The sequence below is a fragment of the Oryza sativa genome, chromosome 1 (genome assembly GCF_034140825.1).
Source record: "Oryza sativa Japonica Group chromosome 1, ASM3414082v1".
In the NCBI taxonomy this organism is placed as follows: domain Eukaryota; kingdom Viridiplantae; phylum Streptophyta; class Magnoliopsida; order Poales; family Poaceae; genus Oryza; species Oryza sativa.
Genome location: NC_089035.1, coordinates 15,442,362 through 15,467,273, shown reverse-complemented (window position 1 = coordinate 15,467,273; position 24,912 = coordinate 15,442,362). Strand labels below are relative to the sequence as shown.

Below are 24,912 nucleotides of genomic sequence, written 5' to 3'. Positions count from 1 at the left end.
GTGATAGCGACATTATAATTCAAGATCATCTCTCGATCCTCAGAGTCAGAAGTCAGAACACTGCAGGTCTCTCTCTGATTCTCTCACTTGCAGCTTGGTCGCCAAGCAAGTAATTAAGCACGAAGCAAGTGTGCAGCTTCCAGCTTAATTACCTCAGCTGCTCGCATGCATCCTATATAAAGCCTCCAGTAACTGCAACTCCTTCAGCAAAAGAAAAACATTCCGTAGTCAGTTCGATCGGTGCTCATCAAGTAGCTAAGCTATTTAAGCGAGCATTAATAAGACATACACACTGTCACTTACGTACTAGTTGAGCTAGCTTTGTTAATTCCCCTCGTGTTAATTTGATTATTAGCCATGGGAGGCAAGAAGAAATCCGGCTCTGGTTTCTGGTCGTCGGCGTCTTGGTTCGCGTGCTTGGGCGCCTCAAAGGCGGCGGCCGCGGGCTCCGGCTCGGGCGGCCACGCCGGGTATGATGCGGCCGGCGGGATGGTTGGGGCGGCTAAACATTTCTCCAGTTCTCACAAGATAAACTTTGGTTAACTGTTAATGGTGCATGTTATCATGTTTGTACTTTGTACATAATAGAATTATTATCTGTTCAATTACTGTAGCACACATATGTGTATATATTTAGGATTCATAAGGTCGTTGTTAATTTGTAAAAAGAAGTGTTCGATTAAGGGCCGGTCAAATAGGTCCTGAAGTTTCTACTTCGAATAAAATAGAAAGAGCCAGGTGAAGATGTGAATTGGGCTCTTAAATCCGAAATATTGACTTATGGCAAACGATTTTGTTTACCCAGGAACTATTGCGCTGCCGCTGACCCTGCCTGAGAAAATGCATTCTAAACTGAGTACAGCCATGGGCTCAAGCCTCAGCAAATTTTCTCTTGCAACAGCTATTACACACCAACTAGAATCATTAAATTTAAACTCAATTCAACAGATAAGCAACATCATCGTACAACGCAACCTACAACTATATATACATCAACTCAAATAATCCTCCACTACTATGTATCAACAAATCTTCATAACAAGCCAACAAATTATCCACAACTATGCATCAACTCACAACAAAATAATTCACCATAAATCAACAAATCGTATATTAACTTGAATTCAACAAAGATCACATCGAGCCAACAGATCCATCGGTAGAAACTGTTGCCTCCTCACCCTCGGGTCCGTCAGCTGCCATGGCCTGGATCCACCGATTACTATGGCCGCCCTAAGCTTCTAAAAAAAGAACTATACGTTTCATATAGAGAGAGTGGTGGTTGGGGGGGGGGGGAGGGAGGAAGGGGTAGATCGAGGAGCGGGCTTGTGGCTGCGGAGGTTGGCACGTCCTCAAATCCACCAGTGTGGTCGACATCTTCATTAACGAGGAGCCTCCTATATATATGCTAGCCCCTTGCGTTCATTCTCGGCTCCGAGCGATCAAATTCTCCACCAGGGAGGCCGTGGCTGCTAGATCTAGTGAGCATGGTCATCCCTTCACAGGAAAGGGAAGGGGAAGTGGATGGTGCTCACTATTATAAATTGGCATAACGCGGGCAACAAGAACATTTTCTCATAGGAGGCCAGCCGCGCCGCTTGTGACTAGATAACATAGGCCGGTGAAAATGGATCTTTTTGCTAGCGGGCAACCAATTATCTATGAGAAATCATTTTCGTTGGTAGATTACTTAGCCTAGCCACCTATGATGATTTTGCACCAATTTTGAATTTCAATTACCATTCATTTTTTCTCTGCAAATTTTGAATTTATTATTCAGATTACCTACTATAAATAGAATCAATGGGGATTTGATTAGGCAACAATCAAGATACAATTGGGATTTCATGCGTTACATATAGAAATTAATAAGATACAATATGTCATAATTAAGACAAGCTATTAATATTGTTATACTCCCTCCATATTTTAATGTATGACGTCGTTGACTTTTTAATCAACTACTCATCTTATTATCAAATGACTTATCTGTGACTCATATTATCAAATGACTCATCTGTGACGGGTGACAAGTTTTAACCCATCAGAGATGACTTATATACCGGTCAGAGATGGGTTATCTGTGACGGGTGTTTCATCCGTCACAGGTGATTTTGTCATCAGTGACCACTAATCACTGACCAAGACCAAACCCGTTAAAGGTGAGGGTTTGGGCCCGTCAGAGATGACCTGGTCCGGCGTAGTGAATAGTCTTGGTCCATAATTAGAGACTCGTATTTCTTGTCTGGGTAGAAATGATGTACTGGGAAGATCTTATTATTTGGTCCCACTCGTAGAAATGTTGTATTGGGCAAATAGTTTGTATTATTTGGTCCCACACGTAAGAAATGTTGTATTGGGCAAATAGTTTGTACAGTAGTATCTATGTCATTAAATTAATAGTATAGACATGATACACATATAGTGTCTACTATTGTTAGTGCTCTAAGCAGTCTCCTCTTACGTTTCTGTCTTGTCCGACCAATGCAAACAAACAAAAAAAAAACCACACTAGTAGTGTAGCTTCGTCACAAATCAAGCATGCTAAGAAATCGATGTAAGGTTTACAATATGAAAAAGAAAAGGTCAAAGCATGTGAGCTCTATAGGAATCGGTGAGTTTCTCTGAAGAAGGTGCCACGGTGATGAAACGACCATGTAACTAACTTCCCTATCACTGTCTGATAAATAGCTTCTTCTTCAAAAGCAGCTATCCAGGAACATTCCTAAGCATGCCATGATTAGCATGTTGCCAGAAGATTAAAATAAAAACAGCTTGTATATATGATTGTATCAATAAAGACAAGGAAAAAAAAAACGTCGACTTATGTCAAGATGTACAGGGGGTAATACACAAAATTCAAAGTACACGTTTCCTGCTTTGGGTTAAATTTAAACTGATGAGGAATACAATGACCATGACCATGTTTCAGGTCAAGCGAGAGTGACATCAATGCACAACACGGCACAAAATGCAGAACACGGCACAACCGTGGACTCTCTGACTCTCTCTCCTCATTTGCAGCTTGGCTGCCAAGAAAGCTTATAGGACCCAGGTCCCAGCATATGCATACCTCTGCTCCAAGCCTCCAATGCTATATAAAAGCCTCCAGCTGCAAACTCTTCCAACAGAACAGCACAAGAAACACAACGACACAGTAGCTCATCAAAGTTGAAACAAACTAGCAGAGGAAATCCGGCTCCAGTTTGTGGTTCAGTTCATCGATCACACAGTCGTTTTTGTAGTAACTGTTTAGTCATGGGAGGCAAGAAGAGGAAATCCGGCTCCAGTTTGTGGTTGGCCGTGGCGTCTTGGTTCGCGCGATTGGGCTCAAAGGTGGTGGCGAGCTCTGGCTCCGCCGGTGGCCGCGCAGGGTATGATGCGGCTGGCGAGATGGTCAGGGCGGCTAAACATTTCTCCAGCGCTCATAAGATAAACTTTGGTTGAGTACAATAGTACTCAAGTATCATGTTTTTGTACATAATAGATTTATATATGTGGTTTTCGCTTTGACTTTATTGTAGCACAAGTGTACATGTATAGTGACAATGCATTAGATTTGGGGTTAAAAGTTGTTTGCTTGGAGCACCTGTAATTAATTGTTTGCTGTTTAATGGACAAATAGGTCCTCAAATTACTACAGTATTTGTGATAAATAGAAAGGCACCGATGAAAAACTTAAATATTATAGGATTTCAGATGCACTTGGGGAGCATCATCGGAGCGAGGATTGCGTGTTTCACACTGATAAATAAAACATTTTTCCAGACGAGTGATTGCCCGATTATACACCCCCATACAAAAGATATCACGACATTACGTAAAAAACCTGGCATATTTCTTCTTTTTAGAAATATAGTACAAACGTACACATGTGCACACTCCTCTTCAATTCCTGGTTTGTACAATTTGTCACAAAACTACATATTTAAAAACTTGTTTTATAAAACTATAGATTTAATATCTTCATTTATCACAAAACTAAAGGTTTAATGTCTTTATTATCACAAACTACATATTTTAGCATTGTTGAAACCTATAGTTTTGTGATAATGGAGACACTAAATCTATAGTTTTGTGATAAATGAAGATACTAAATGTGTAGTTCTGTGATAAATGAAAACACTAACTCTGTATTTTGTAATAAATGAAGACACTAAATATATAGTTTTGTGAAACAAGTTCTTAAATCTGTAGTTTTGTGATATATTGTGTAAAGTATCTGTAGTTTTGTAATAAACAAAGATACTAAATCTGTAGTTTTATGATAAGATCGTGTAAAGTACATGTAGTTTTATAAAATTTACTCTAATATCATTGTTATCAATTGCAGCAGATACATATCAAGTTCTCCAGAATTTCCTAAGCAAGTAGTACAACCATAGTTCTTCACAAGTCCAGAACCTGGTGTGAGACTTGTCTTAATCCATGGCTTGACCTCAAGGCCTAATTCGCAAGCCATTTTGGCAACTATAGCAGCTCCCAGCATTACAATTGGATTCGAATCCCATGTTTGCGATTGTAGCCCTATCAACCTGCAGTGATAATTCACTCATGCCTCCCCCGTAAAATTCAGCAAATTAACCGACAAAACACCATGTTTCCTATCAGCCTGAAGTAAACATTCCCGAGTTAGGAATAATTAATTATTTGCCACTCTTACAAGTCGCAATTAAAGATTTGTCATTGATCCCACGTATTATAGACACATGAGAACCCACAGGTTATATACTGCGAGTGGCAAAAAGTTAAATGTCCCTGCTAGGACCAAATCTGTATTCCTCAGCTTCCTTGTCACTCTAACTTGAAACCGACAAGCCCTGACAATACTATGCTCATTGGCTGCCCATGGCCAAGCATTGCAGCTTCTGCCTTTATACCATCAACTCACCCATCAGAAACACCGGCCAAGGCCATCTGTCATAGTTTGTGCGTAAGTCCATTTCTACAACGCGATTTATACCTCTTTAAAAGAAGATAATGGTTCACTTCCATCACCACACTTATCAATAACATATAACTGGCCAAATGGGTCATGCCAAGCTAGGCCAGAGTATGACTAGAGTATGACTGTATTGTACCAGCCCACGACACGACATGGCACGGCACACTGGCCTGTGGGTTGTGCTGGCATGGCACGGTTGTCTACGGGCAAGCACGAGCACGACCTGTCTGGCCCATCTATTTTTTCTGTATATATTTCCTAATTTTCCATTTTTTCCTATTTTTATTAGTCATATTTTTCCTATTTTCCCTTACCTTTTCCCATTTCCTCCATATGTTTACTCATTATTTTCCATCCTTTTTACTACTTTTCCTATTTTTCCACCTTCACTATTTCTTTTTCGCTTTTTATTTTTCCACCTCAAATTTCAATTTCCATAGGTCATATGTACAGTTGGGCCTGTCATTGACCCACGAGCCGTAACAGTAGTCGTGCTGTGATGGCCCAGCACAACACGGTGTCTTCTTGAGCTATTCTTGGGCCGTGGCCTTGGCACATAGGCCGACATAGCATAGCCTGCTACAGGTGTCGTGCCTAACGAATTGTACTAAAGCGGGTTGTGTTGCCAGTGGACTCATGCCGCATTGGGCCAGGCCACCTGTTTGGCCAGCTATCGGTTCTCATATGTACTCCTTAGAGTTAAAAGGTAAAAGAAGAGAGTAACAAGAATAGCTTTTGTTTGAAGCAAATAAAAGTGGGTAGTTACATAAATGTATTATTTGATTCTAGAATAAATCTAAGAGCTTTTTGGGCAATTTTAATTTTTCAATCTCTTTTCATGATTATTAAGATCAGCTAAAAGTCTACCTACGGTTATTGTTAAAAGTCAAAGTACAAAATTATTATATATCGTCTTAATATATAGTAATGCAGCCATATACCCATGTTAAGTCTTGTGCGGTTAATCCCATGAAGAAGGGATCAAAGGAAATTGAGGGGGATAGGTGTGGAATTAATTCTCCTCCAATCCCCTTGTTAGTGAGATTAACCAAACAAAGTTTTAACATGTAATATCATATGAAGTTTTTAAATCCTGTATCAAAGTAAGTACGGCAATTCTGCTAATCAGGGCAAAGGATCCCACCACCATTGTTAAACACAAGTCTGCCCAGATATTCAAGGTTCACCTGATGCAAAATTCCAGATCCAGGTGGAACAACAAGCTTTTTTTTTATTAAAGGTGGAACGACAAGCTAAGCATATTACTAAAAGCAGTTGAAGTGTTGAACCCCATTTCAAAAATCCGAACCGCTGCTTGCTACGATGAAACTCTACCTCCATATCTGCTTGGACAGCATTTTCTGATCTTGCTACATCAACTTGTACTGAATGATCAATAAGGGCAATAGAAATAGCAATGTGGCATATGTGTTTGCCGGACCTCACATCCCTCGTAGGCTAAGGAATGGTGAAAGACACAAGGTTCACAATGTTGTAACCTCAAGTGGGGTCCACAAAAATAGTTTTCCCTTTTTTTCCTCCACCTTCCCCCTTCTCTCTCTCACTCTCCCTTTCCTCGAAACCGACGCTCTCCTCTCCCCCTTTCACCACTCTAGCCACCACCACTGAACCGCCCTTCCCTCTCTTCCCTTCGGCCTCCTCCCTTGGCGGCGGTTGAGGAGCTCCCCGCTGGCACGACCGCGTGGCAATGCAAGGAAGATCGAGCCACCCCGCCGCCCACCACAACCGCCCCTCCCTCGCCCGCTCCGGCCACCACCACTCTTTCTCTCCCCTTGTGGCCTCCTTCCTTGGCTACCCCAAATCCACGCAGCGGTGGCGGTCGAGGAGGACCTGGTGGTGCGGGCGACGAGCTCGCTGGCAGCGTGGCCGGATGGGGCAGATCAAGCCGATGACGCCCCTCCCCTCACTGCTTCAGGCACCATCGCCCCTTCATCTCCCCTCCGGTTTCCTCGCTCAGCGCCCTTACTCCTCTCCCCTCTCCGGCGCGGATCGAAGCAGGTGGGAGGCGTGGGCAAACGAGGTCCCCGGCGAGGGCACCTTCGTTGGGGTCAGACTCGTCGCCACTTCACCACCTCCGCACCCCTATCCGGCTTTTCTCTTCAGTCAGACACTTTTGTTTCCCCCATTCTCTCTCTCTCTCTCTCTCCACGCGCAGATGACCACTTTTTCTGATCGAGAACTGCTGCAAGAGTGGGAGGTTCTAGTGACCAACTATGGTCACGCGAAGCCGGTGAAGGAGCGGTCCCCACTCCCCTCTCTCCTACACGCAAGCAATTTGTCTATGTGAACCAACATTGTCACACGTTACGTATGTGCCCTGTGAATGACCTAACAAGGTCCACAAGTACCAGAGGATTATTTTTGTTTGGGTCACTGCCTAGTTTGCTATAGCATCCACAAGCATGGAATATATCATTCCACAAAGATGCAAGTTCAAAAACATTTTCTACAAGTTTTAACAAAATTACAAATTTTCTGCAAATATATGTAAACTCGTTACATTTTATTTATTGCCTATATATTATGCATTAATCTATCTTGTCAAATTTTTTAAATTTTTTTCAAAACCATTTAGTTGGCATGCATGCAATAAACGGGTGGACATCCACCCGGAAGATTTAAATCCATCTCCGATTCAACTTGCTTCATTGTGCTGTTCTCCTAGTCCAGGATTTTCTCAACGTCCTTATCAATGATGAAAGGGCCAACTTTGTCAAATTTTTGGGAGGTATGTGAAGCTATCAAAATTTATGCTACAAAATTTGATACCTCATAGTATCTTCTGATATCCTCAAATCCACATCAAAGGGTAAGCCCAGCTCTTCTGAGATATTAGAATTCTGCACCAAGAGATAAACATTGCCCTTGAATTAGGGACTTGGGTATAAAAAAAAATATAGGCAATACAGACAACCTGAAAGATAAAGATGCCCCCTGCCTGGTGATAAAAGCTAGCCACCTAGTCTGGCTGAACAGGTAGCTTGCATTGCGTTGCTTTTCGACTCGGCACATGATTCTGTCTCAAGATTGCATTGCAGCTGCGCAATGCAGCGTGCAACAACCTGGTTTTCTGACCAGAGAAGCTTTTGCTTATGTGATGACAGATTCCGGCCTTGCCTTTCAAGCCACCTGGCTGGAGATGTCTAGCAAAATTCCTTCATGTTTATGCCTATAGATTTTTTTTTTTAAAGAAGATCATGCAACATCATTCGGTGTTCATAAAAAGAACCTCTGCTTCTTGTTCGTAAAGGATTGGAAACTGTTTTACTATTGCAAATCAGAAATAAATTGTCGACAGTTTGGCAAACACATCTCATGTCGACAGTTTGGTATACACAATGACAAAAGCGGAAAGAAAACCATGTGTTCGCCATAAACCACACTCACACTGTCAGTCAGACGTCAGTGTCCGGCCGGCTAACAATGCCGGCGTGGCCGAGCAACGCCCACAGCACGGTGATGAACTCGCCGCCACGGCGGAGCGCCTTGGAATGCGCCGTGACGTTCTCCGACGGCGCGAGGTAGACGACGAGCTCCGCCCAGAAATCGGCAAGCACCCTCCAGGGCAACTCCTCGTCGCCGCCGAGCTCCTCCGCCAGCTGCCGCCCGAGCTTGGCCGCCTTCCTCAGCGTCGCGTTCGTGCTCCCGCCGAGGCACGTCGCCGCGCGCTCGTACCGCACCACCGCCCCTGCGAACCGCGCGAGCACCCTCGACACCTCCTCCACCACGCCCTCGTACAGCTCCTCCGTCCAGGCCGGGTGGTCCGGCAGGAGCTCCGGCTTCAGCGCCACCAGGTAGGCGCAGTACCGCGACAGCCGTGTCGCGACGACCACCGTGTCGCTGTCTCCGCCGCCGTCGCCGTCTCCGTCGTCGTGTCTCCCGTGAGCGCCTTCTGATCGCATGATCTCGAGAAGCCTGGTCGCCACATGCCATACCAGGATCTGCTCGGAGACGCTTCTCTCGTCGCCGGCGTGGTGGCACGCCCAGGCGAGCTTGTCGGCGACGCCGTTCCGCTGCAACGAGAGCACGCCGTTTCCCAGGTTTCCTTGGTTCGTCCTTAGCGTGTCCACGACGGCCGTCTTCACCGCCGCCGGCACAGTGGCCGACGACTTGGCGATCCGGTCAACCTGCCGGGAGACGCAGCCACAGTAGCACGGACGGAGCTGCAGGATGGACGTCTGCCCGAACCGATCGTCCCAGCGCTGCATTGGCTTGAGCGGGAGAACTCGGCCGACGTTGCGGCGAGTCCATGGCGACTTGCGCCATGACGGCCGGCGCGCGTACTCGCAGATGGCGGACACCTTGATCCAGTCGGAGCGGACGTAGGTAGCGATCTCCCACCCCTCCGTGAACACGATGGCGACGATGAAGGAGACGGTGACGAGCACGTCGAGGCCGACGATGATGTGGAACACGGTGTCGTGGTTCTGCAGGTACTCCCTCAGGTTGTCGTAGTTGCTGGCGAGCGTCGTGCCGTGGCACGTCATGTCGTGCACGATGGCGCCGCCGGCGGCGAGGCAGCTGACCCACGTGGCGAACACGAGCATCGAGTTGAGCACCGGGAACCACCACCCGCTCGCGTAGAAGACGGTGAGCTTGGAGTAGAGGAAGTCGGCGAGGAAGGACAGCTCGGTCTCGATCACCCGGAACACCCGCTCGTGGCTCTCGCCGAGGAGGCCGTCGAGCACGAACGCCACCGAACGGCGAGAGCCCGCCTCGGCGATGGGGCACCCGACGAACCGCCGGAGCTGCAGCTTGAACAGGGCGAACGAGAGGCATGTGTCCTTGATCTGCGGGTTAGAAGCGACGAGTGGATCGCCGGAGGAGAACAGCCGGCATATCCGGTCCATGGTGACCACATGCCCGGCGTCGACGCACAATGGCGGCGGCGATGTCCGGCCAATGCGGTACCCCTGTGGCCTCGCCTCGATTTGCAGCTTCTCCTCGCCCATCACCAACAACGGAGGAGCTTGCACGTCGTGGTCTCCTTGGTCTTGCCCGTACAGCTGCTTCATGTAGTCGGAGATGAGGTAGGCGTTAAGGCCGACGGCGAACGAGTTCTTGGCGAGCTCGGCGGCAACGAGGCGGTGGACGAGCTTGGCGAGGCTGAGCACCCACAGCCACAGGAGCACCCCGGTGAGCTGTGGGCTCCCGGCGGTGCCGTCGCTGCTGACAATGAGGAACGCCACCCAGCCCATCCTCGCCAGCTGCTCGACGGAGGGCCTGAACTTGCTGCTGCCGCTGCCGTTGCCGATCGTGGACGAGGACGAGCGGGCGGTGTCGATGGTGTTGCGCAGCATCTGGAGGAAGACGGTCCAGGCGAGGAGGAGCGGGACGCGCGCGGCGTCCCACTTGGCGGCGGCGGAGACGGCGTAGGAGACGAGCGGGAGGAAGAGCGTGGAGGCCGCCCAGACGAAGAGGCGGAGCGCCGGGTGGCCGGAGCGGCGGCGGTAGGAGCTGAGCACGACGAGGAGGGCGAGGAGGACGATGCTGACGATGGCCGCCACCTCCGTGAGGAGGAGGTTGATGAGGCTGCTGGCCATGGCGAATTGGCGACCAACTCGATCGAGATAGTAAAATCAATCAATCTATCTGAGAGTGATCGATCGAGCAGATGAAGGAGATGGCATGGACGCATGCATGCGTACGTGCTATTTGGAAATTGGAGTTACTGATGATTAATTAAGATGCCATTGCAGATGGAGGCGTCATGTGTGACAGTGGAAGGTTGCACTACAAGTCAAGTAAAAGACAGCATATACAGTTTGTGTGAAGAGGTGAAATTAAAGTACAAGATGAAAGGGTGTTAATTAGAGGGTTTTTGTTACTGACAGACCAATGGAGACGATATTTGTCGCCTCAGAAAAAGCACGAGGCTACCTATCGTGTTAACTTCAGCTTTGAACTCATATATGTGGCTTGGCGTGAGATCGACAAAAGAATTGAGAGCATCTTTTGTATAATTCGTCAAAGGGATTAAAAATAAAAATATAGCGGATTTTTTAGGCTAGATTTTTTATTAAATATAGATTTTATACAACTCATATCTCTATTTCCATATATACAATTGTATTTGTATACGATTATATCGATATATAGTCGTTAGAATTGGTCACTGCGATCAAATTGGTGTATATGTTCTTCATTTTGTGTCCAGTTGACATGGTAATACTACTTCCGTTTTTAATAGATGACGCCGTTGACTTTTTCTCATATGTTTGACCATTCATCTTATTCAAAAAATTTACGTAATTATAATTTATTTTGTTATGAGTTGTTTTATCACTCATAATACTTTAAGTGTGATTTATAATTTATACATTTGCATAAATTTTTTGAATAAGACGAATGGTCAAACATGTGAGAAAAAGTCAACGGTGTCATCTATTAAAAAACGGAGGGAGTATATTACTACACCTCCAGAATGAACAAGACACGTCTTGATTTTTTTTAAAAAATCTTTAATTGTCATGAGTTCAAACAGTACAATAGATTGAGTAATGTTTTTTTCACTGAATATTCTTTAATGTTAATAAATATAACTCTGCATGTTTTGCATGGCAAGCTGTGAACCTGAAATGAGGCTGATGTCATGATTAATTAGTCCGCATATTTGCATGCCCATTTTGGTAGTTTAGCATGTGTAAAAAAGGTAAATTATGGACGATGGTCTGTATATATGAAAAGGGTAATTAACATTAATTGATTGTGTAGAGAGGAATCGTGCGCTGTTTACAGTTTTTCGTGTAAAACCTTGTGAACAGGAGGACCGTGGTCGTTTCTCTCTACCACGTGTACAGCAGCAGGTCAGCTGGGCTGCATGCAGGCTTTATGACTTAGGGCATGTACAACCCGTCTCCTCGCCCCGTCTGTGTGTTGGTGATTTTGCAAAAAAAACCCGTGCACGCGCAGAGACGGGCAGCCCGGCGCCTCCCGACGCGACGAGTTCATCCCGTTCTCCCAGGTGGAGTCGACGCGAGCCCACGCGCTGTAGAGCGCCGTCATCCCCAGGCGACGGGCGAACGGATCCCGCGTGCGGCCGCGCTCGCCCACAAATTTCCCAGGCAACCACGCGCGCTGTTCTCCCGCGCTCTGCTCGCGACTTGCCCCAAATTTCTTCGCCCGCCCATCTGCGCGGCCGCCATCTGCTCGCCCCCCATCTGGTATTCTCGCCGGAGTTGGTGCGGCGGGATGTCCACGCCCGGCGCAGCTTGGAGAAGGAATGGATCGAGGACATTGGATGCGGCGGCGACGGCCCCAGGCCGAACCCTAGGTGTCGGGGCGGCGGCGGCGGCTCCCTCATTCGGTCGGGGTTCTTTTGGTCACGCTGTCGGGCTACCACCGCCGCCCCGTTCTCGCGGACACGGTCGCGGGTCAGTAGCGGCAGCGACGACCGTCCCGGCTTTCTCCATTGATGGTTCTGTCGGAGGTGACTTCACCAGCTCAATTGGTCCCCATGCATCGTCTCAACCTTGGTTTGATGCGGCCGGCGGTGATCCCTCATCTCCTGGATCATGGTAAATCCTTGTTTCATTGCTGATTTTGTAGTTGATATTAGGCATTGTGAATCTAGATAATTTTGTAGTTGATATTAAGCATTGTGAATCTGTAAATCCCATACTGTTGTACCTGGATCCCTTTTATACCATATTTTAACAATGTCCAGAAGTGATTCATTGAACTCTTTGTTAGATATTCAACTGATAAATGATTATCATAAAAATGAGCCCATCAAGCTTCTGTGTCCAACATATTGTACTCTTTGTTAGTTGTTCTTAAAGAGTAAAAATACCCATCAAGCTTCTGTGTCAACTGATCATTTTAAGCTAATTTCATATTTTAAGCTAATTTCATGTTAAGCTTCTGTGCCGAAATCATTTTAAGCTAATTTTACCTTCTAACCCTTCATAAATACAGCCACAATAGTACTACTACTGCATCTGAATTTTATTTGTAGATGGACCATGGAAAATTTCATGTTAATTGCAATTTCCTGCAGGGACCAAGATGTACGTCCACCTGGTGGTTTCATGAGCTATTTTGGAAATGAAGCACAGAACTCTCATTTGGTTGGTGCAGTTATTCACATGAGTCCTCTGAATCAGGCACACAATGGTAGTTCACCGCCCGAAGTGGAAATATTACATGGCAATGACAGTGTTAGAACCGAGAAGAGGATCATGTGGACTCCGGACGAGGATGTTAGAGTGATGAGCGCTTGGTTAGAACATTCAACCGACTTTACCTGTGGTGCGGATAAGGGTGGTGTCCAATATTGGGGTGAGGTTGTCGAAACGTACAACAAAACTACCCCTCCACTTCGAAGAAGAAATGCGAAGCAATGCAAGGATAGATGGAACAAGATTAATAAATGGACAGACCTCTTTGAATGTGCTTACGCTAAGGCTCGTAGAGTATTTACAAGTGGATATTCGGCTGAAATGTGGCTTGATGCAGCACACAAGTTCTATGTGGATGACAACAAAGAATGCAAAGACGTGGTTGGACCTTATATGCTGACAGAGGTTTGGAAAATTTGCCGAGATGTGCCAAAGTGGAAAACATATAATGAAAACCTGAAGAATGCACGTAAAAGGAAAGCATTCCATCTGGAAGGAGAATCTGAGGAAAATGAGGACACTTGTGATCAGATGCCACAACGACCAATTGGTCAGAAGGCAGCTAAAAAGGCAGCTCTAGCTGCTAAAAATGGCAAGTTAAAGGGTTCCAGCAGTAGTGATGATGGTCACTCAAAGGATTCTCCTATTGAGCTAGACAAATTTGATAGATACAGTAAATTTTAGGAGGCAAACAATGAGAAGCGTATGAAGCTATTGGACAGGCAAGAGAAGATAGCTTCTGAGAAGCTAGAGGCCACAAAAATTGCCCACCTTACAGCACAAGAGTACAAAGAAGGAAAGAAGCTTGATAAAGAGACAAAGATGATGGAGACTTATAACAACCTCGTTTCACAGGATACAAGTTCAATGTCCGATGAGGAAAAGGCACAGCGAGCTATGATGATGAAGTGTCTTATGAAGGCCCTTTTTCCTGAAACTGTTTGAGAAGGTATTTCTTATCTGTGTAGTTCTGAAATTTAGCACTTGTAGTTCTGAAATTTAGCACTTGTAGTAGCCATATATGAACCTCAGCCAGTTCTGGTATGAAGATATGAAGTTTCTGCTTATTTAGTATTCTGTGACAAACTTGTTAAATTCTGAAATTCTGTGACAAACTTGTTAAATTTAGCACTTGTAGTAGCCATATATGAACCTCAGCCATATATGTTCAGTTTTCTGCTCATTCATGCTTTTTTTTTCTGAAATTCAGTTTTCTGCATATTCAGTAGCCATATATGAACCTCAGCCATATATGTTCAGTATCAATGTTCAGTATACTGGTAGTTTTGCCGTGTTTTCCCTTACTCAGTACCCAGCCATATATGAACCTCAGCCAAATTCAGTTTTCTGCTTATTCAGTACCCATATATGTTCAGTTCTCCCTTACTCAGTTTTGCTCTATAGGCCATAATGTAAATTCTGAAATTATGGTATCCTGGTAGTTTCAGTTTCAGGTATCCTGGTAATTAAATTCTGAAATCCAATTAAATGTGAAACTGCGCATGATTTTCTAAATGGTAATGACAGTGCTTTGTGAACTTGACACTGTGTGTGTGAACTGAAACTGATCGCAGAGGATGATATTTTTAGTGTGAACTGAAACTGAAACTGTGTGTGTGAACTGAAACTGTGCTTTGTGAACTTGAATGTGAACTGAAACTGCGCATGATTTTCTGAATTGTGTGTGTGAACTTGAATGTGAATGGAATGGTCATCTTTTTAGTGGTGCCGGAGTTGATCAGTTTTCTGAAATTCAATGCTGAACTTGAATGTAAATGTGAATGGTCATCTTTTAAGTGGTGCTGGAGTTGATCAGTTGATCAGTTTAGCCGCTGTAGTGCGACGTTGATCTTTTTAGTAGCTTGAATGTGCCACTTGAATGTAAATGTAAATGCTGAATTTGAATGTAGCTTGAATGCTAGTAGTTGATCAGTTTAGTGGTGCCGATCAGTTTTTGTAAATATGAATGGTCATATTTTTTTATTCTATAAAACATCGTTGTTCTGTGCGCTCCTCTGTACACTACTCCACCATCCAAACACTTGCATCAAACAAGGTGTATCGTAACTCTTTGAATGGAGCCGCACGAAGAAGATGAAGTCGAAGATGCCGAAGAGTTTGAAGAGGTGTTCACCGTGGAAGACTTAATCGTAGAGGATGATATTTTTGAAGAAATAGTAGCAGAGGGATTCAAGGCCGACATGGACAGAGAAGCATCGAAGCATCGACTGTACATCGCCGACGTCGACAGAGTGGACCAAGGAGGTACATACCAAGGAATCGAGAACAAGGTCATGATGATCTTGTTGCTAATTATTTTTCCGCAAATCTGCTAATTATTTTTCCGCAAATCCTATCTACACCGATGACATGTTCCGTAGGAGATTTAGGATGAATAAGCCATTGTTCCTGCGTATCGTGCATGCACTTAGCGATTGGTCCCCTTATTTCACCCAAAGAGTCGATGCTATTGGTAGAAATAGTCATTCACCACTTCAAAAGTGTACAGCGGCCATCAGGATGTTAGCTTATGGAACCTCGGCTGATCAACTTGATGAGGTCTTGAAAATAGCTGCAAGCACTTGTTTGGAGATTTTGGGAAAATTCGCTGAAGGTGTGATTGAAACATTTGGTGACGAATATCTACGGCCTCCAAGAAGCGATGAACTTGAATAAATCTTACAAGAAAATGAGGCTCGTGGTTTTCCTGGGTGCATGGGAAGCATCGATTACATGCATTGGCCATGGAAGAATTGTCCGAAAGGTTGGGCGGGTCAGTTTACAAGTGGTAAACAAGGTGTTCCTACTATGATCCTTGAAGCAGTGGCATCAAAAAATCTTCGTATATGGCATGCTTTCTTTGGTACCGCGGGGTCTCAGAATGACATTAACGTTTTAAACAAGTCACCACTGTTAATTCAAGCAATAAAAGGGGAATCTCCTACGGTACACTATACTGTAATTGGAAATCAATATGACATGGGTTACTATCTTGCCGATAAAATATATCCAGAATGGGCAGTATTCGTGAAGACAGTTAATGCCCCTCAATCAGCGGAAGATAAAACATTTTCGTTGAGGCAAGAAGGGGTGAGGAAAGATGTCGAGTGTGCATTTGGTGTTCTGCAATCACGCTTTGATATTGTTCGTCGACCAGCACGCTTATGGAAGCAAGGAGACGTTATCAACATTATGCAAGCTTGTGTTATCCTTCACAATATGATAGTTGAAGATGAGAAGGACTCAGTTAGGGATGTCTTGGATTTGAATGAAAATCCAAGTGCGACGATAGTGATCCCACCAGAAGTGCGTACAAATGATGACCCTAATCCAAGCTTTGCAGAGGCACTTCGTAGAAATTCGGCTATCAAAGCTCGACCAACACATAGGCAACTTAAGAAGGATCTAATCGAGCACATATGGCAACGCTACGGAAACAAAGAAAATTAGACAAAAAGCATTGTAACTATATATAATATAATTATTATATATATGGTTTCTAAAAATTATTGTAATCGCGTTTCTATTATTTAATCTTCATATTTATTCTATCAATTAGCCACACAATGGTACATACAAATACATTTATAGTTGATCTAAGCTACATGCAAAGCATTAAACAGCTTACAGATGGCCCCTCTGTTTGTGGGTTGTATGAGCTGTCTTTATATCTATCTGTATGAGAATTTCGAGTTTCTGCAGACGACCCACCGTCTGTGGGTTGTACATGCCCTTATGAGAAAGTGGCCGCGCGACCAGCTAGTTTGCGTGCCTTATGAGTGCACGAACCACGGAACCAGCTGATTTAAGAATCTTTGATGCATGTTTTGTTTTCGTCACCACTATTACAATACGGTTTTTTTTCGTGATAGTTAAAATAGGTTTTAACAGGCTGTCAATAGGGTCACCAGAGACCAAAGGCCAAAAAAAGAAACATAATTTTCACTGATCGATCAAGTTTTCTCGAAATAAATTGCCGGTTACGTTCAGCATCTCCAATTAATTAAGGTGCACGTACAGATATCTATAAACGCGAATATTAGAGAATGGCCTAATATTAAATAATTAGAAAATATGAGACTTTGAACTCAGGTCGTTTAGCTCACCATCTTGTAGAGCTAGCTAGAATATCCCTAGGTATTTCTAGTACATATCTCTTGGCACTACTACAAAATAGGGATTCGGTGCTGGTTGGGAAACCCCCTTCAGTGCCGGTTTTCCTAATCGGCACCATGAAGGCGACACAAATCACAGGAGATTAAAGATGCCGGCTTCAAAACCAGCACCTTTGAGACGCACACGAACCAAAAAAAGATCGGCCGATGCATCAAGCCGTCAAGCCGATCCCAAATAATACCTAAATCCCAAAATTGCATCAAATCCATGAACACATGAACTAAAATGCATCAAATCCATGAACACATCTAGATCATATTCAACAAATTACAGAGGAAATAATACAAAACACAAAGGAGGAGGGACAAGAAGGGGAGGGGAAGAGATCGATTCGCGGCCTCCAACCGCCATCCTCCTGCCGCTCGCCGCCACCGCATCGCCCTTCCGCCGGCCGCGGCCTCCGCCTCCCCTTCCGTCGGATCTGGCGGAGGGGAGGGTGCGGCCGCCGCTGCCACCTCCGCCGGCTAGCCGCCAACCGCGGGAGAGAAGGGAGGGAGAGAGAGGAAAGGGATGGAGAGAGAGAGAGGACGCGAGTGGATGCATGGATGAGGAGGGACCGAGGGAGTTGAACCTTATCGATCGCCTCATGCTGGAGGGGCCCACCGGCTCGGCTCAATTCATAAGTGTCGGTTTTTAATTTACCGACACCTATAATATATTAAAGGTATCGGTTTTTTAAGAAAACCAACACCTATAGAATAGGTGTCGGTTCTTATTTAGAGCCGTTTTTTGCGATTTCAACCCATGGAAGTGGGAAAAGGCTTATAGGTGCTGGTTTTAGCACTTCCGGCACCTATAGTGCCGACACATATTTGATGTTTTATAGCTGTGGGAGGACGGTTAAGTTTTCTAAAAAAAAATTTGCAGGTTACATTGAGCATCTCCAAAATATTAATCTCTCTAAACGTCGTGGGAGTGCTGGAAAATTTGGGCGCCACGTCATTGGTTTTTTTTTCCAAAAACACCCCGTTCTTCCGGTTAATCACGTCCGAGTTTCACCTACCATGGCGCCGTTCGATGCCGCATTGGGATCGATCCAGTCGTCCACCTGGCCTACGGTGCCGGTTCTTCCACCACCATCAGATCGATGAGAGGACAACAGACGGTCAAGATCTTCCCAACATATCCCCACACAGCCAAAACCCTAGCAGCGCTCGCGGCCCGCTCGCATATGGCCTCATCCGCCGCCACGCTGCTGTAGCCCTCTCACGGGCGGACGGCGACGCATCGGCGCACGCAGCCGGGCGCCGGTTCCCCGCCTCACGCAACGGAGTGAGGGCATGGCGTGCGTGCCCCTCTCTTTCCCTCCCCTTCTCTTCTTCTCACTCTTCTTGCGCCCTCGCAGGTTTTTTCCTCCATCGTCATCGGCCCATCAATGGCAGTTCGTCCCACATCGATTGCCATATTGGCAGCATCAATACATAGCATCATCTCGATGGTCTGCGAGCTCGAGCTCGAGATGTGGTATTTACCCATATCATGCGAATCATTTGAGCCTTCCGGATCCCAACTCCTGAAGCGTCCAGGGCGTATCTGTCTCCATCGTTAGGCGCTGCTGTTGTTCAGACAAGCTGATCTACCGTCTCTCCTTTCAAGGTGAACACCTATGCCCACTCTTCCCTTCCAACCCCGTTTCTTCTACTTCACCCTCACTCCATCATTCCCCATTTGCATGAATAGTTGAATACCATTTTGTTCAGTTACATAGTTCAAGTCGTCATTCATTACTTCGACAAACAGTCTGCCGAGTTCATCAACTCAGCTGCTGGGGCCATCACCGTCTCCTACGTCATGCAGCTACTGACTGGTACCATCTTTATCCATCATTAAATAAAAATCTGGATCGATCTATGAATATCCCCTGATCCTAATTTTGCATCTTAATATTGAATCAACAATTTATTTTCTAAACTTGCTGCAGGGAGGATATGCATAATGTGCTTTTTACAGAGGGACAATGTTCTAGGTGTTTGCAAAAAAGCACGTGTGAGGGCACAAATCCATACTAAGGCAGATCGCCAACTTATACTGTCAGGACATATGTGTTTTGGTACTGTTGCTGCTTTCAAATTTATTGGTTAACTGAACTTAAAGCTGTTTTGCATTGATAATACTTCACTACTGTTTGACATATTATATTTTCCTACATGGAAGCAATTGTACGAACTAGCCGACTGATATGTTCTATTTTTCAAATTCAGCATCGAAATAAAAATAGCATATGCTTATGTTACCATTTTTCTATTATGTGGACAAGTCATAGCAAAAAAATGTGTTGCAATTCTACATAAAGTCATATCATTCAAATGGGACATTTCAAATTGCATGCTATGTAACGTCAGAGGAGCTCTTATAGATAATGTACAGACAATATGTGTTTTGAAGCTCTTTGTATTTCAAGCATTAGGTAGGCTTTTAGTCACTTACTGATTAGCATTTTTCTTTGTGTGTTTGCTCTCACTGCCCACTTAGTTCTTAATGTAGTTTCTAGATGACTTAGATTTGGCACTAATAGAACTAGATTTTAAGTTAAATGGATGATTTATATGCAGGAAGATCCGATTTGCTTCGATACTCTACTATCTACATGCCATTTTCAGTATTTTTGTTGTACGACTGCTATACTTATCCTAGCATTGCTATATATCATTGGACCAAATGGATTAGATCCTTCTTTACACTTTTAATTCTCTTAGCTGATAGATCATTGAATGGTTAATATGCTCAATTTTGGGTTGCATGCTAATATGGTGTATATTTGTCTGCAGGATATTTTTTCCCTTCCTTTTCCCTATCATCCTTCTCTATTGTGAGTTATAACTTATTATCTTAATTTTAGTCATCCAGGCCTTCTGCAATACCTATTTTGATGGAATTATTGAAGTTTTCATAATTATATTCAGCTATCTGTCTTTTAAAACTGAATTACTAGCTATGAGCTCAGAATAGTCGCAAAGTATTTGCCGTTGAAAATAGAGATGATTTCCTATAGCCCACTAAGGAGTGATGGTAGGATAGATGTGGCTCTTATGTATCCCGGTGATTCACCTTGAACTATAAAAAGAATCTTTGTCCAGACAATTAATGCCACCTATTTGCATCAATGAATAGTCAGTTTAAATGCATTAATTGGGTAAACTAGCTCTTTCTATATGCTACTTAATTAGTTTTCTCAAATATGTAGAGTAAATTACCCCATAGTTAAAGTTTTCCAATCCAACTATATGCCCATCCATTTTCTTCTCTTAAATGCGGAAAACACTTTTACTAGCACTAGCACCTTAAAATTTGAGCAAGAAAAGTTATTTTAGCATCACAACTGCGTGGTTGTTCCTTTCACCGCTGTTGATAACTTGATATGACAGAGAGATAACAGAGCTCCCCAAGAGGTGTTATAATTTTGACTGAATGCAGGATAACTGTAGTATACTTTCCTATGGGATTGTAAAATTCATTGCTTAATTTGTCAACCTTCAAACCATTGTCATCGGCAAGCATAGACTAATCTTCTTTCTTTTATTGTTGTAGGCCTACTTGGGAGGGAGTTTTCAGCAGTAATATATGCCACACAAACCATATCCGATATACTTTCCATCAGTGGGGGAGAGTAGTTTAGATGTTGGGTGAGTGCATTTCATTGTTGGAGTGTACCAGTGTAAAATGTTCTGAAATTATTTCGTAACTAATAAAGCAAATTTACAACCTTCTGTTTTGTATACAGGTTAATGGTAATTAGTAAGCCTCTTTGATGTGTTGTGGCTGTTATGCTTAATTCAATGTTTAGTTTGTAGTTCTCTTGGACCTTAGAGCAATTATATATTAATTACCTGGGATTTATGGGCTCCAACAGCTACCCAAACCAGTCCCTAATTCTTCTGTGCCTCCGAAACCATAGAGAAATGAAGCCAGAAGAAGGGAAGGCTTAGGCGAGACCAGGGTTACCGGAGGGTCCTGTAAAAAGAAAACCACGGCAATCTCCTTAAATTCAAATAAATTTTAAAAATAATTTAAAATTTTGATAAATTTTATACAGTTTTCGTACGGTTTGCCACGGCGCGGTTACCATGGTAACTCTGGCCCTGGTGGTTTGGGAAACCCTGGGCGAGGCGCCTCCAATTCCAATCTTGTCTTCGCACGTGGGACGAGACGCTGCTCCCGTAGGAAAGGGCTTCCGCGTCGCTAGCCAACGCCGCCTCCGGTCCGCCGTCATACACCTGTTGCGTCCGCTCTAACAGCCGGCGCAGCCTCCACTCATCTCACCGTCCCCGTCCACTTCGGCCGCTAGCACAATATATTGCTCTGTCCATCGACTGTCTCCATACGCTATCTGTCTTTCACTACTGGAGAAACCATCTTTGTCTGGTCGGCCAAAATTCACAATAGTTCCGGTTCATTAAAAAAACCGGGACTAAAAATCATATTTAGCCCCGGTTGAAAAGCCCATAGCATTTTATGATCTTTAGTCCCGGTTGGTATCTTTTTACTCCCGGTAAAAAGATGAAGTGGAAGGATGAAAGCATTTGGATAATACCCAGGAGGAGGAGGAGGTGCTGAGCTTGAGCTAGCTCCAGGATGAGAGGAGGGCGCCGCCCTAGGAGCACGGGGAGCTCCAAGCTAAAGGCGGGGCTTGTACTGCTTGTGCTTCTTCAAATTTTGCCCAGCAGCCCCAAGCTTGTCTTGAATCAACCTCATGATGTAAGGGGCATAATAGATTCCCTAAGTGAAGGTCCCCTTGGAGATGGCAATCTCTTGCATCATAAGAGACACAATGTCGAACTGACGGCCCTGAATGATGGCATCGATGACGTGCCAATCCGCCCCCATAATGTCATCATTGTTGCCAAGGCGAGGGAGGATGGTAGCTCTCACAATCCTGTTAACCACACTGGGGATGGTCCTCAAGCCGGCAACCTTCCCATGTGTGTACCGCACTCCATCTTCATAAAACTGAGAGAGGTAGTCTATGGAGAGCGGATTGTGAGTGTGCTCCTCATGCAAGTCATCTTCAAAGTTCAAGCGAATATTGAGGAGCCGCCGGAATTGCCTCCTAGAGATAGAACACTGGAGGGTGTCGGACATCCACTTCATCTCACTATTGTCTCCAGCCACCCACACTGTAGCATAAAACTGCCGGATCAAATCTTCATTGTAGTCTTGCTTGAGAGTAACAATCCGATCAATGCTAACAGTCTTGAAGAGATCCTGCAACCCCTCAAACTCTGGACATTGATGTCTCTCCAAGAAATCCCCTTATGCTCTGCAAAAGCTTTCCCTGCATAAACTTGCTCATACACACTCTTCTGGAAAGCGGTGTGAAAACGGGGATCCGGGGTGTCCCGAGGCCTCAAAAACTGATCATGGTGCCTCAAGATGGTATATTGTGATGGATTCCTCATGTTCACAACAAACTGGATGGAGGGATCAATGTGCATATATCATCACTTCCTTCATCCTCATCCTCTCCACTTCTACTGACATCATCTCCACTTTCCTCCTCACTATCCCCCTCAACATTGGCCTCAACCTCTTCATCACTTTGAGCGTACTCATCTCCGCTCGATTCCTCAGGCTCACTCACGGGATTCGGAGTGGGTGCACGACGATCATGGCGAGTGCGGGGAGGCATCACTGTCAAAGAGCAAAGGATGATAGATATTAGCAATAATTCTAGAAACAATTTGGAGAGGTGAAAATTTGCCTATATCCTGTGGAGGGGTGGTCAGACCACAGCCAGTAGGGCGGTCAGACCGACGATATCAGGCCGGTCAGACCGCCTGCCGGTGGCCGGTCAGACCGACGACTGACGGCCGGTCAAACCGCGCGCACACGCCGGTCAGACCGGCGGCTGACCCACAGTCAGACCGCCTGTGTCTCCGGGCAGACCTCCTCCCACAAGTTCAAGCATCCAAAAATTTTCACATCTACTCATTTGAGTCTAAAAATTGCTAGAACAATATTGCACAAGAGTGGAACTAGAACATCAAAGGGTTGGACCTATTTCATCAAGATTGGAATAACTACCCATAGCCCTAGGGTGAAATAGATTGATTTGAGAGAATGCACAAGAGGGAGAGTGATTTACCGGTTGGAGGAGTTGAATCAAACCAAGAAACTACCCTCTATTGGTGCAAATCGAAGAACACCTCGTGCTTCACCTAGAGTTCCATGCCATGGATCAAAAACTCAACAAAAACACAAACTAATCCATGGAATAGAGAGAGGAAGCGGAGGAGAATCACTTACGGTGTAACCGGAGAGAAATCCGCGGTCAAACCGAATGGATTTGATGGAGGGAGGTGGCTAGGGTTTGGGAGAGGAGAGATGAGTTTTTTTCGAGTTGGGGAAGAAGATGGTTGAATGGGAGGAGATTAGGTCGGGTAGGGGAAGAAGGGAGAAGAAAAAGGACAAAAGTCCTGGGCCCACCTGCCGGCCGGTCAGACCGGTGTCACGCCCGGAAATTCACTAATAATTTTCGAACTAATTTGTGCATAAAATCCTCGTCCAGGAATCAGCCGAGGTACATAAACTGACAATTTAATATACAAATCCATCATAATAATAACGTTACATACTTAAAAAAAAAGAAAAACAGCAGCGGAATTAACGGTCTAGCGATGGCTTCAGCTCCACTCCCACAGGCAGCTCAACTGGGGTATAAGCCAAACGTCTTCTCCTTCTGGATCCTTTTTCTTCAACTGAGGTTGATTGATTATTGCAAGAATGAGCATATGATATACTCAACAAGCCACACAGCAAATATGCAAGTGCACAAGGATACCAAAGGATGGCATAATATAGGCTCATTTGCAAAAGCAGCATTTAGCAAAACATTTAAGAGAAGTAAAACAGTGGAGTAATTAATCAGAAATTTTAATCAACACTGAACAACACACCCATGTTGCACAGGCCCAACCATCCTGAACAACCATACCCGGCTGTACAGATCTAACTCCAAACCAGGAGCTAAGCAAATTATTACCAGGTATAACATCCATAATTATTGTGAGAGGTGTGAGACTAATCACGAAAAACATTGCTCAACCCGCCCATAACCGCGGGCACGGCTATTCGAATAGTTTTACTCTGGCCAGAGGTGTACCACTGTACCCACAAGACACAGCCTCAACATCATGTCTACCATGCGTCGCGATACTGGAAAGTACCCGAATAGAGGCTGTGACAATACCCTCTGCACAACACAACTCACCACAGTGCACCATTCCTGGATCATAATCACCCCCTTATAAAACAAGGCATGGACTCCCCAGCGACCCCCGTGGGCTTATCTCCGCCACTTCTCAGTCTGGTGCTCCGCAATGAACCATGCTATACAAAAGGTAAAGCCGTTGCCCACGCTAGCTTGTGGTTGGCACGGTTAATGTTTCACAACAGTAGCTCGCGAACCGGTCCTTAATTGCCATGAGCACAACTCTCAAAACCATGTGCTCACAACCCACCATTATCAAGTTTTAGTTGGCAAGTAATTAATTAACCAATCACGATTGACCATCGTGAACTATCATTAAGCCATAATTAAATAATAGTGAGTCATAAGTTATCCCAATAGTGTGTTAATGTTTCTAAGCATGGCTAAGCAATCATAACTAATATCTAGCTGAACCAATATATAAAGCCCAACTAGTCAAGTTA

General features: G+C 44.7%; 2 protein-coding genes and 1 long non-coding RNA gene across 6 annotated transcripts; 2 read left to right on the top strand and 1 right to left on the bottom strand.

Annotated features, from left to right (window-relative positions):
* Positions 1–8,226: 8,226 nt before the first annotated feature.
* On the bottom strand, positions 8,227–10,548 carry LOC4325719 (uncharacterized). Its single transcript, XM_015792566.3, has one exon. It carries the CDS (start codon positions 10,507–10,509, stop codon positions 8,362–8,364), a length of 2,148 nt encoding a protein of 715 aa, XP_015648052.1. The 5' UTR covers positions 10,510–10,548; the 3' UTR covers positions 8,227–8,361.
* A 1,280-nt stretch (positions 10,549–11,828) lies between these two features.
* LOC4325718 (uncharacterized) lies at positions 11,829–14,804 on the top strand. Its single transcript, XM_015768824.3, has 2 exons — positions 11,829–12,483; positions 12,966–14,804. Exons 1-2 carry the CDS (start codon positions 12,158–12,160, stop codon positions 13,768–13,770), a joined length of 1,131 nt encoding a protein of 376 aa, XP_015624310.1. The 5' UTR covers positions 11,829–12,157; the 3' UTR covers positions 13,771–14,804.
* Positions 14,805–18,370: 3,566 nt separating this feature from the next.
* Positions 18,371–21,033, top strand: LOC107276984 (uncharacterized). Of its 4 annotated transcripts, none has more exons than XR_010738572.1 (6): positions 18,371–18,858; positions 18,963–19,069; positions 19,184–19,312; positions 20,031–20,071; positions 20,791–20,885; positions 20,984–21,033. It is a non-coding gene; the product is annotated as an uncharacterized lncRNA (long non-coding RNA). The 4 variants fall into 4 exon arrangements; XR_003242383.2 differs by lacking the exon at positions 20,984–21,033 and having other exon boundaries at positions 18,371–18,534; positions 18,608–18,858; positions 20,791–20,976; XR_001545354.3 differs by lacking the exon at positions 20,984–21,033 and having other exon boundaries at positions 20,791–20,976.
* Positions 21,034–24,912: the final 3,879 nt, after the last annotated feature.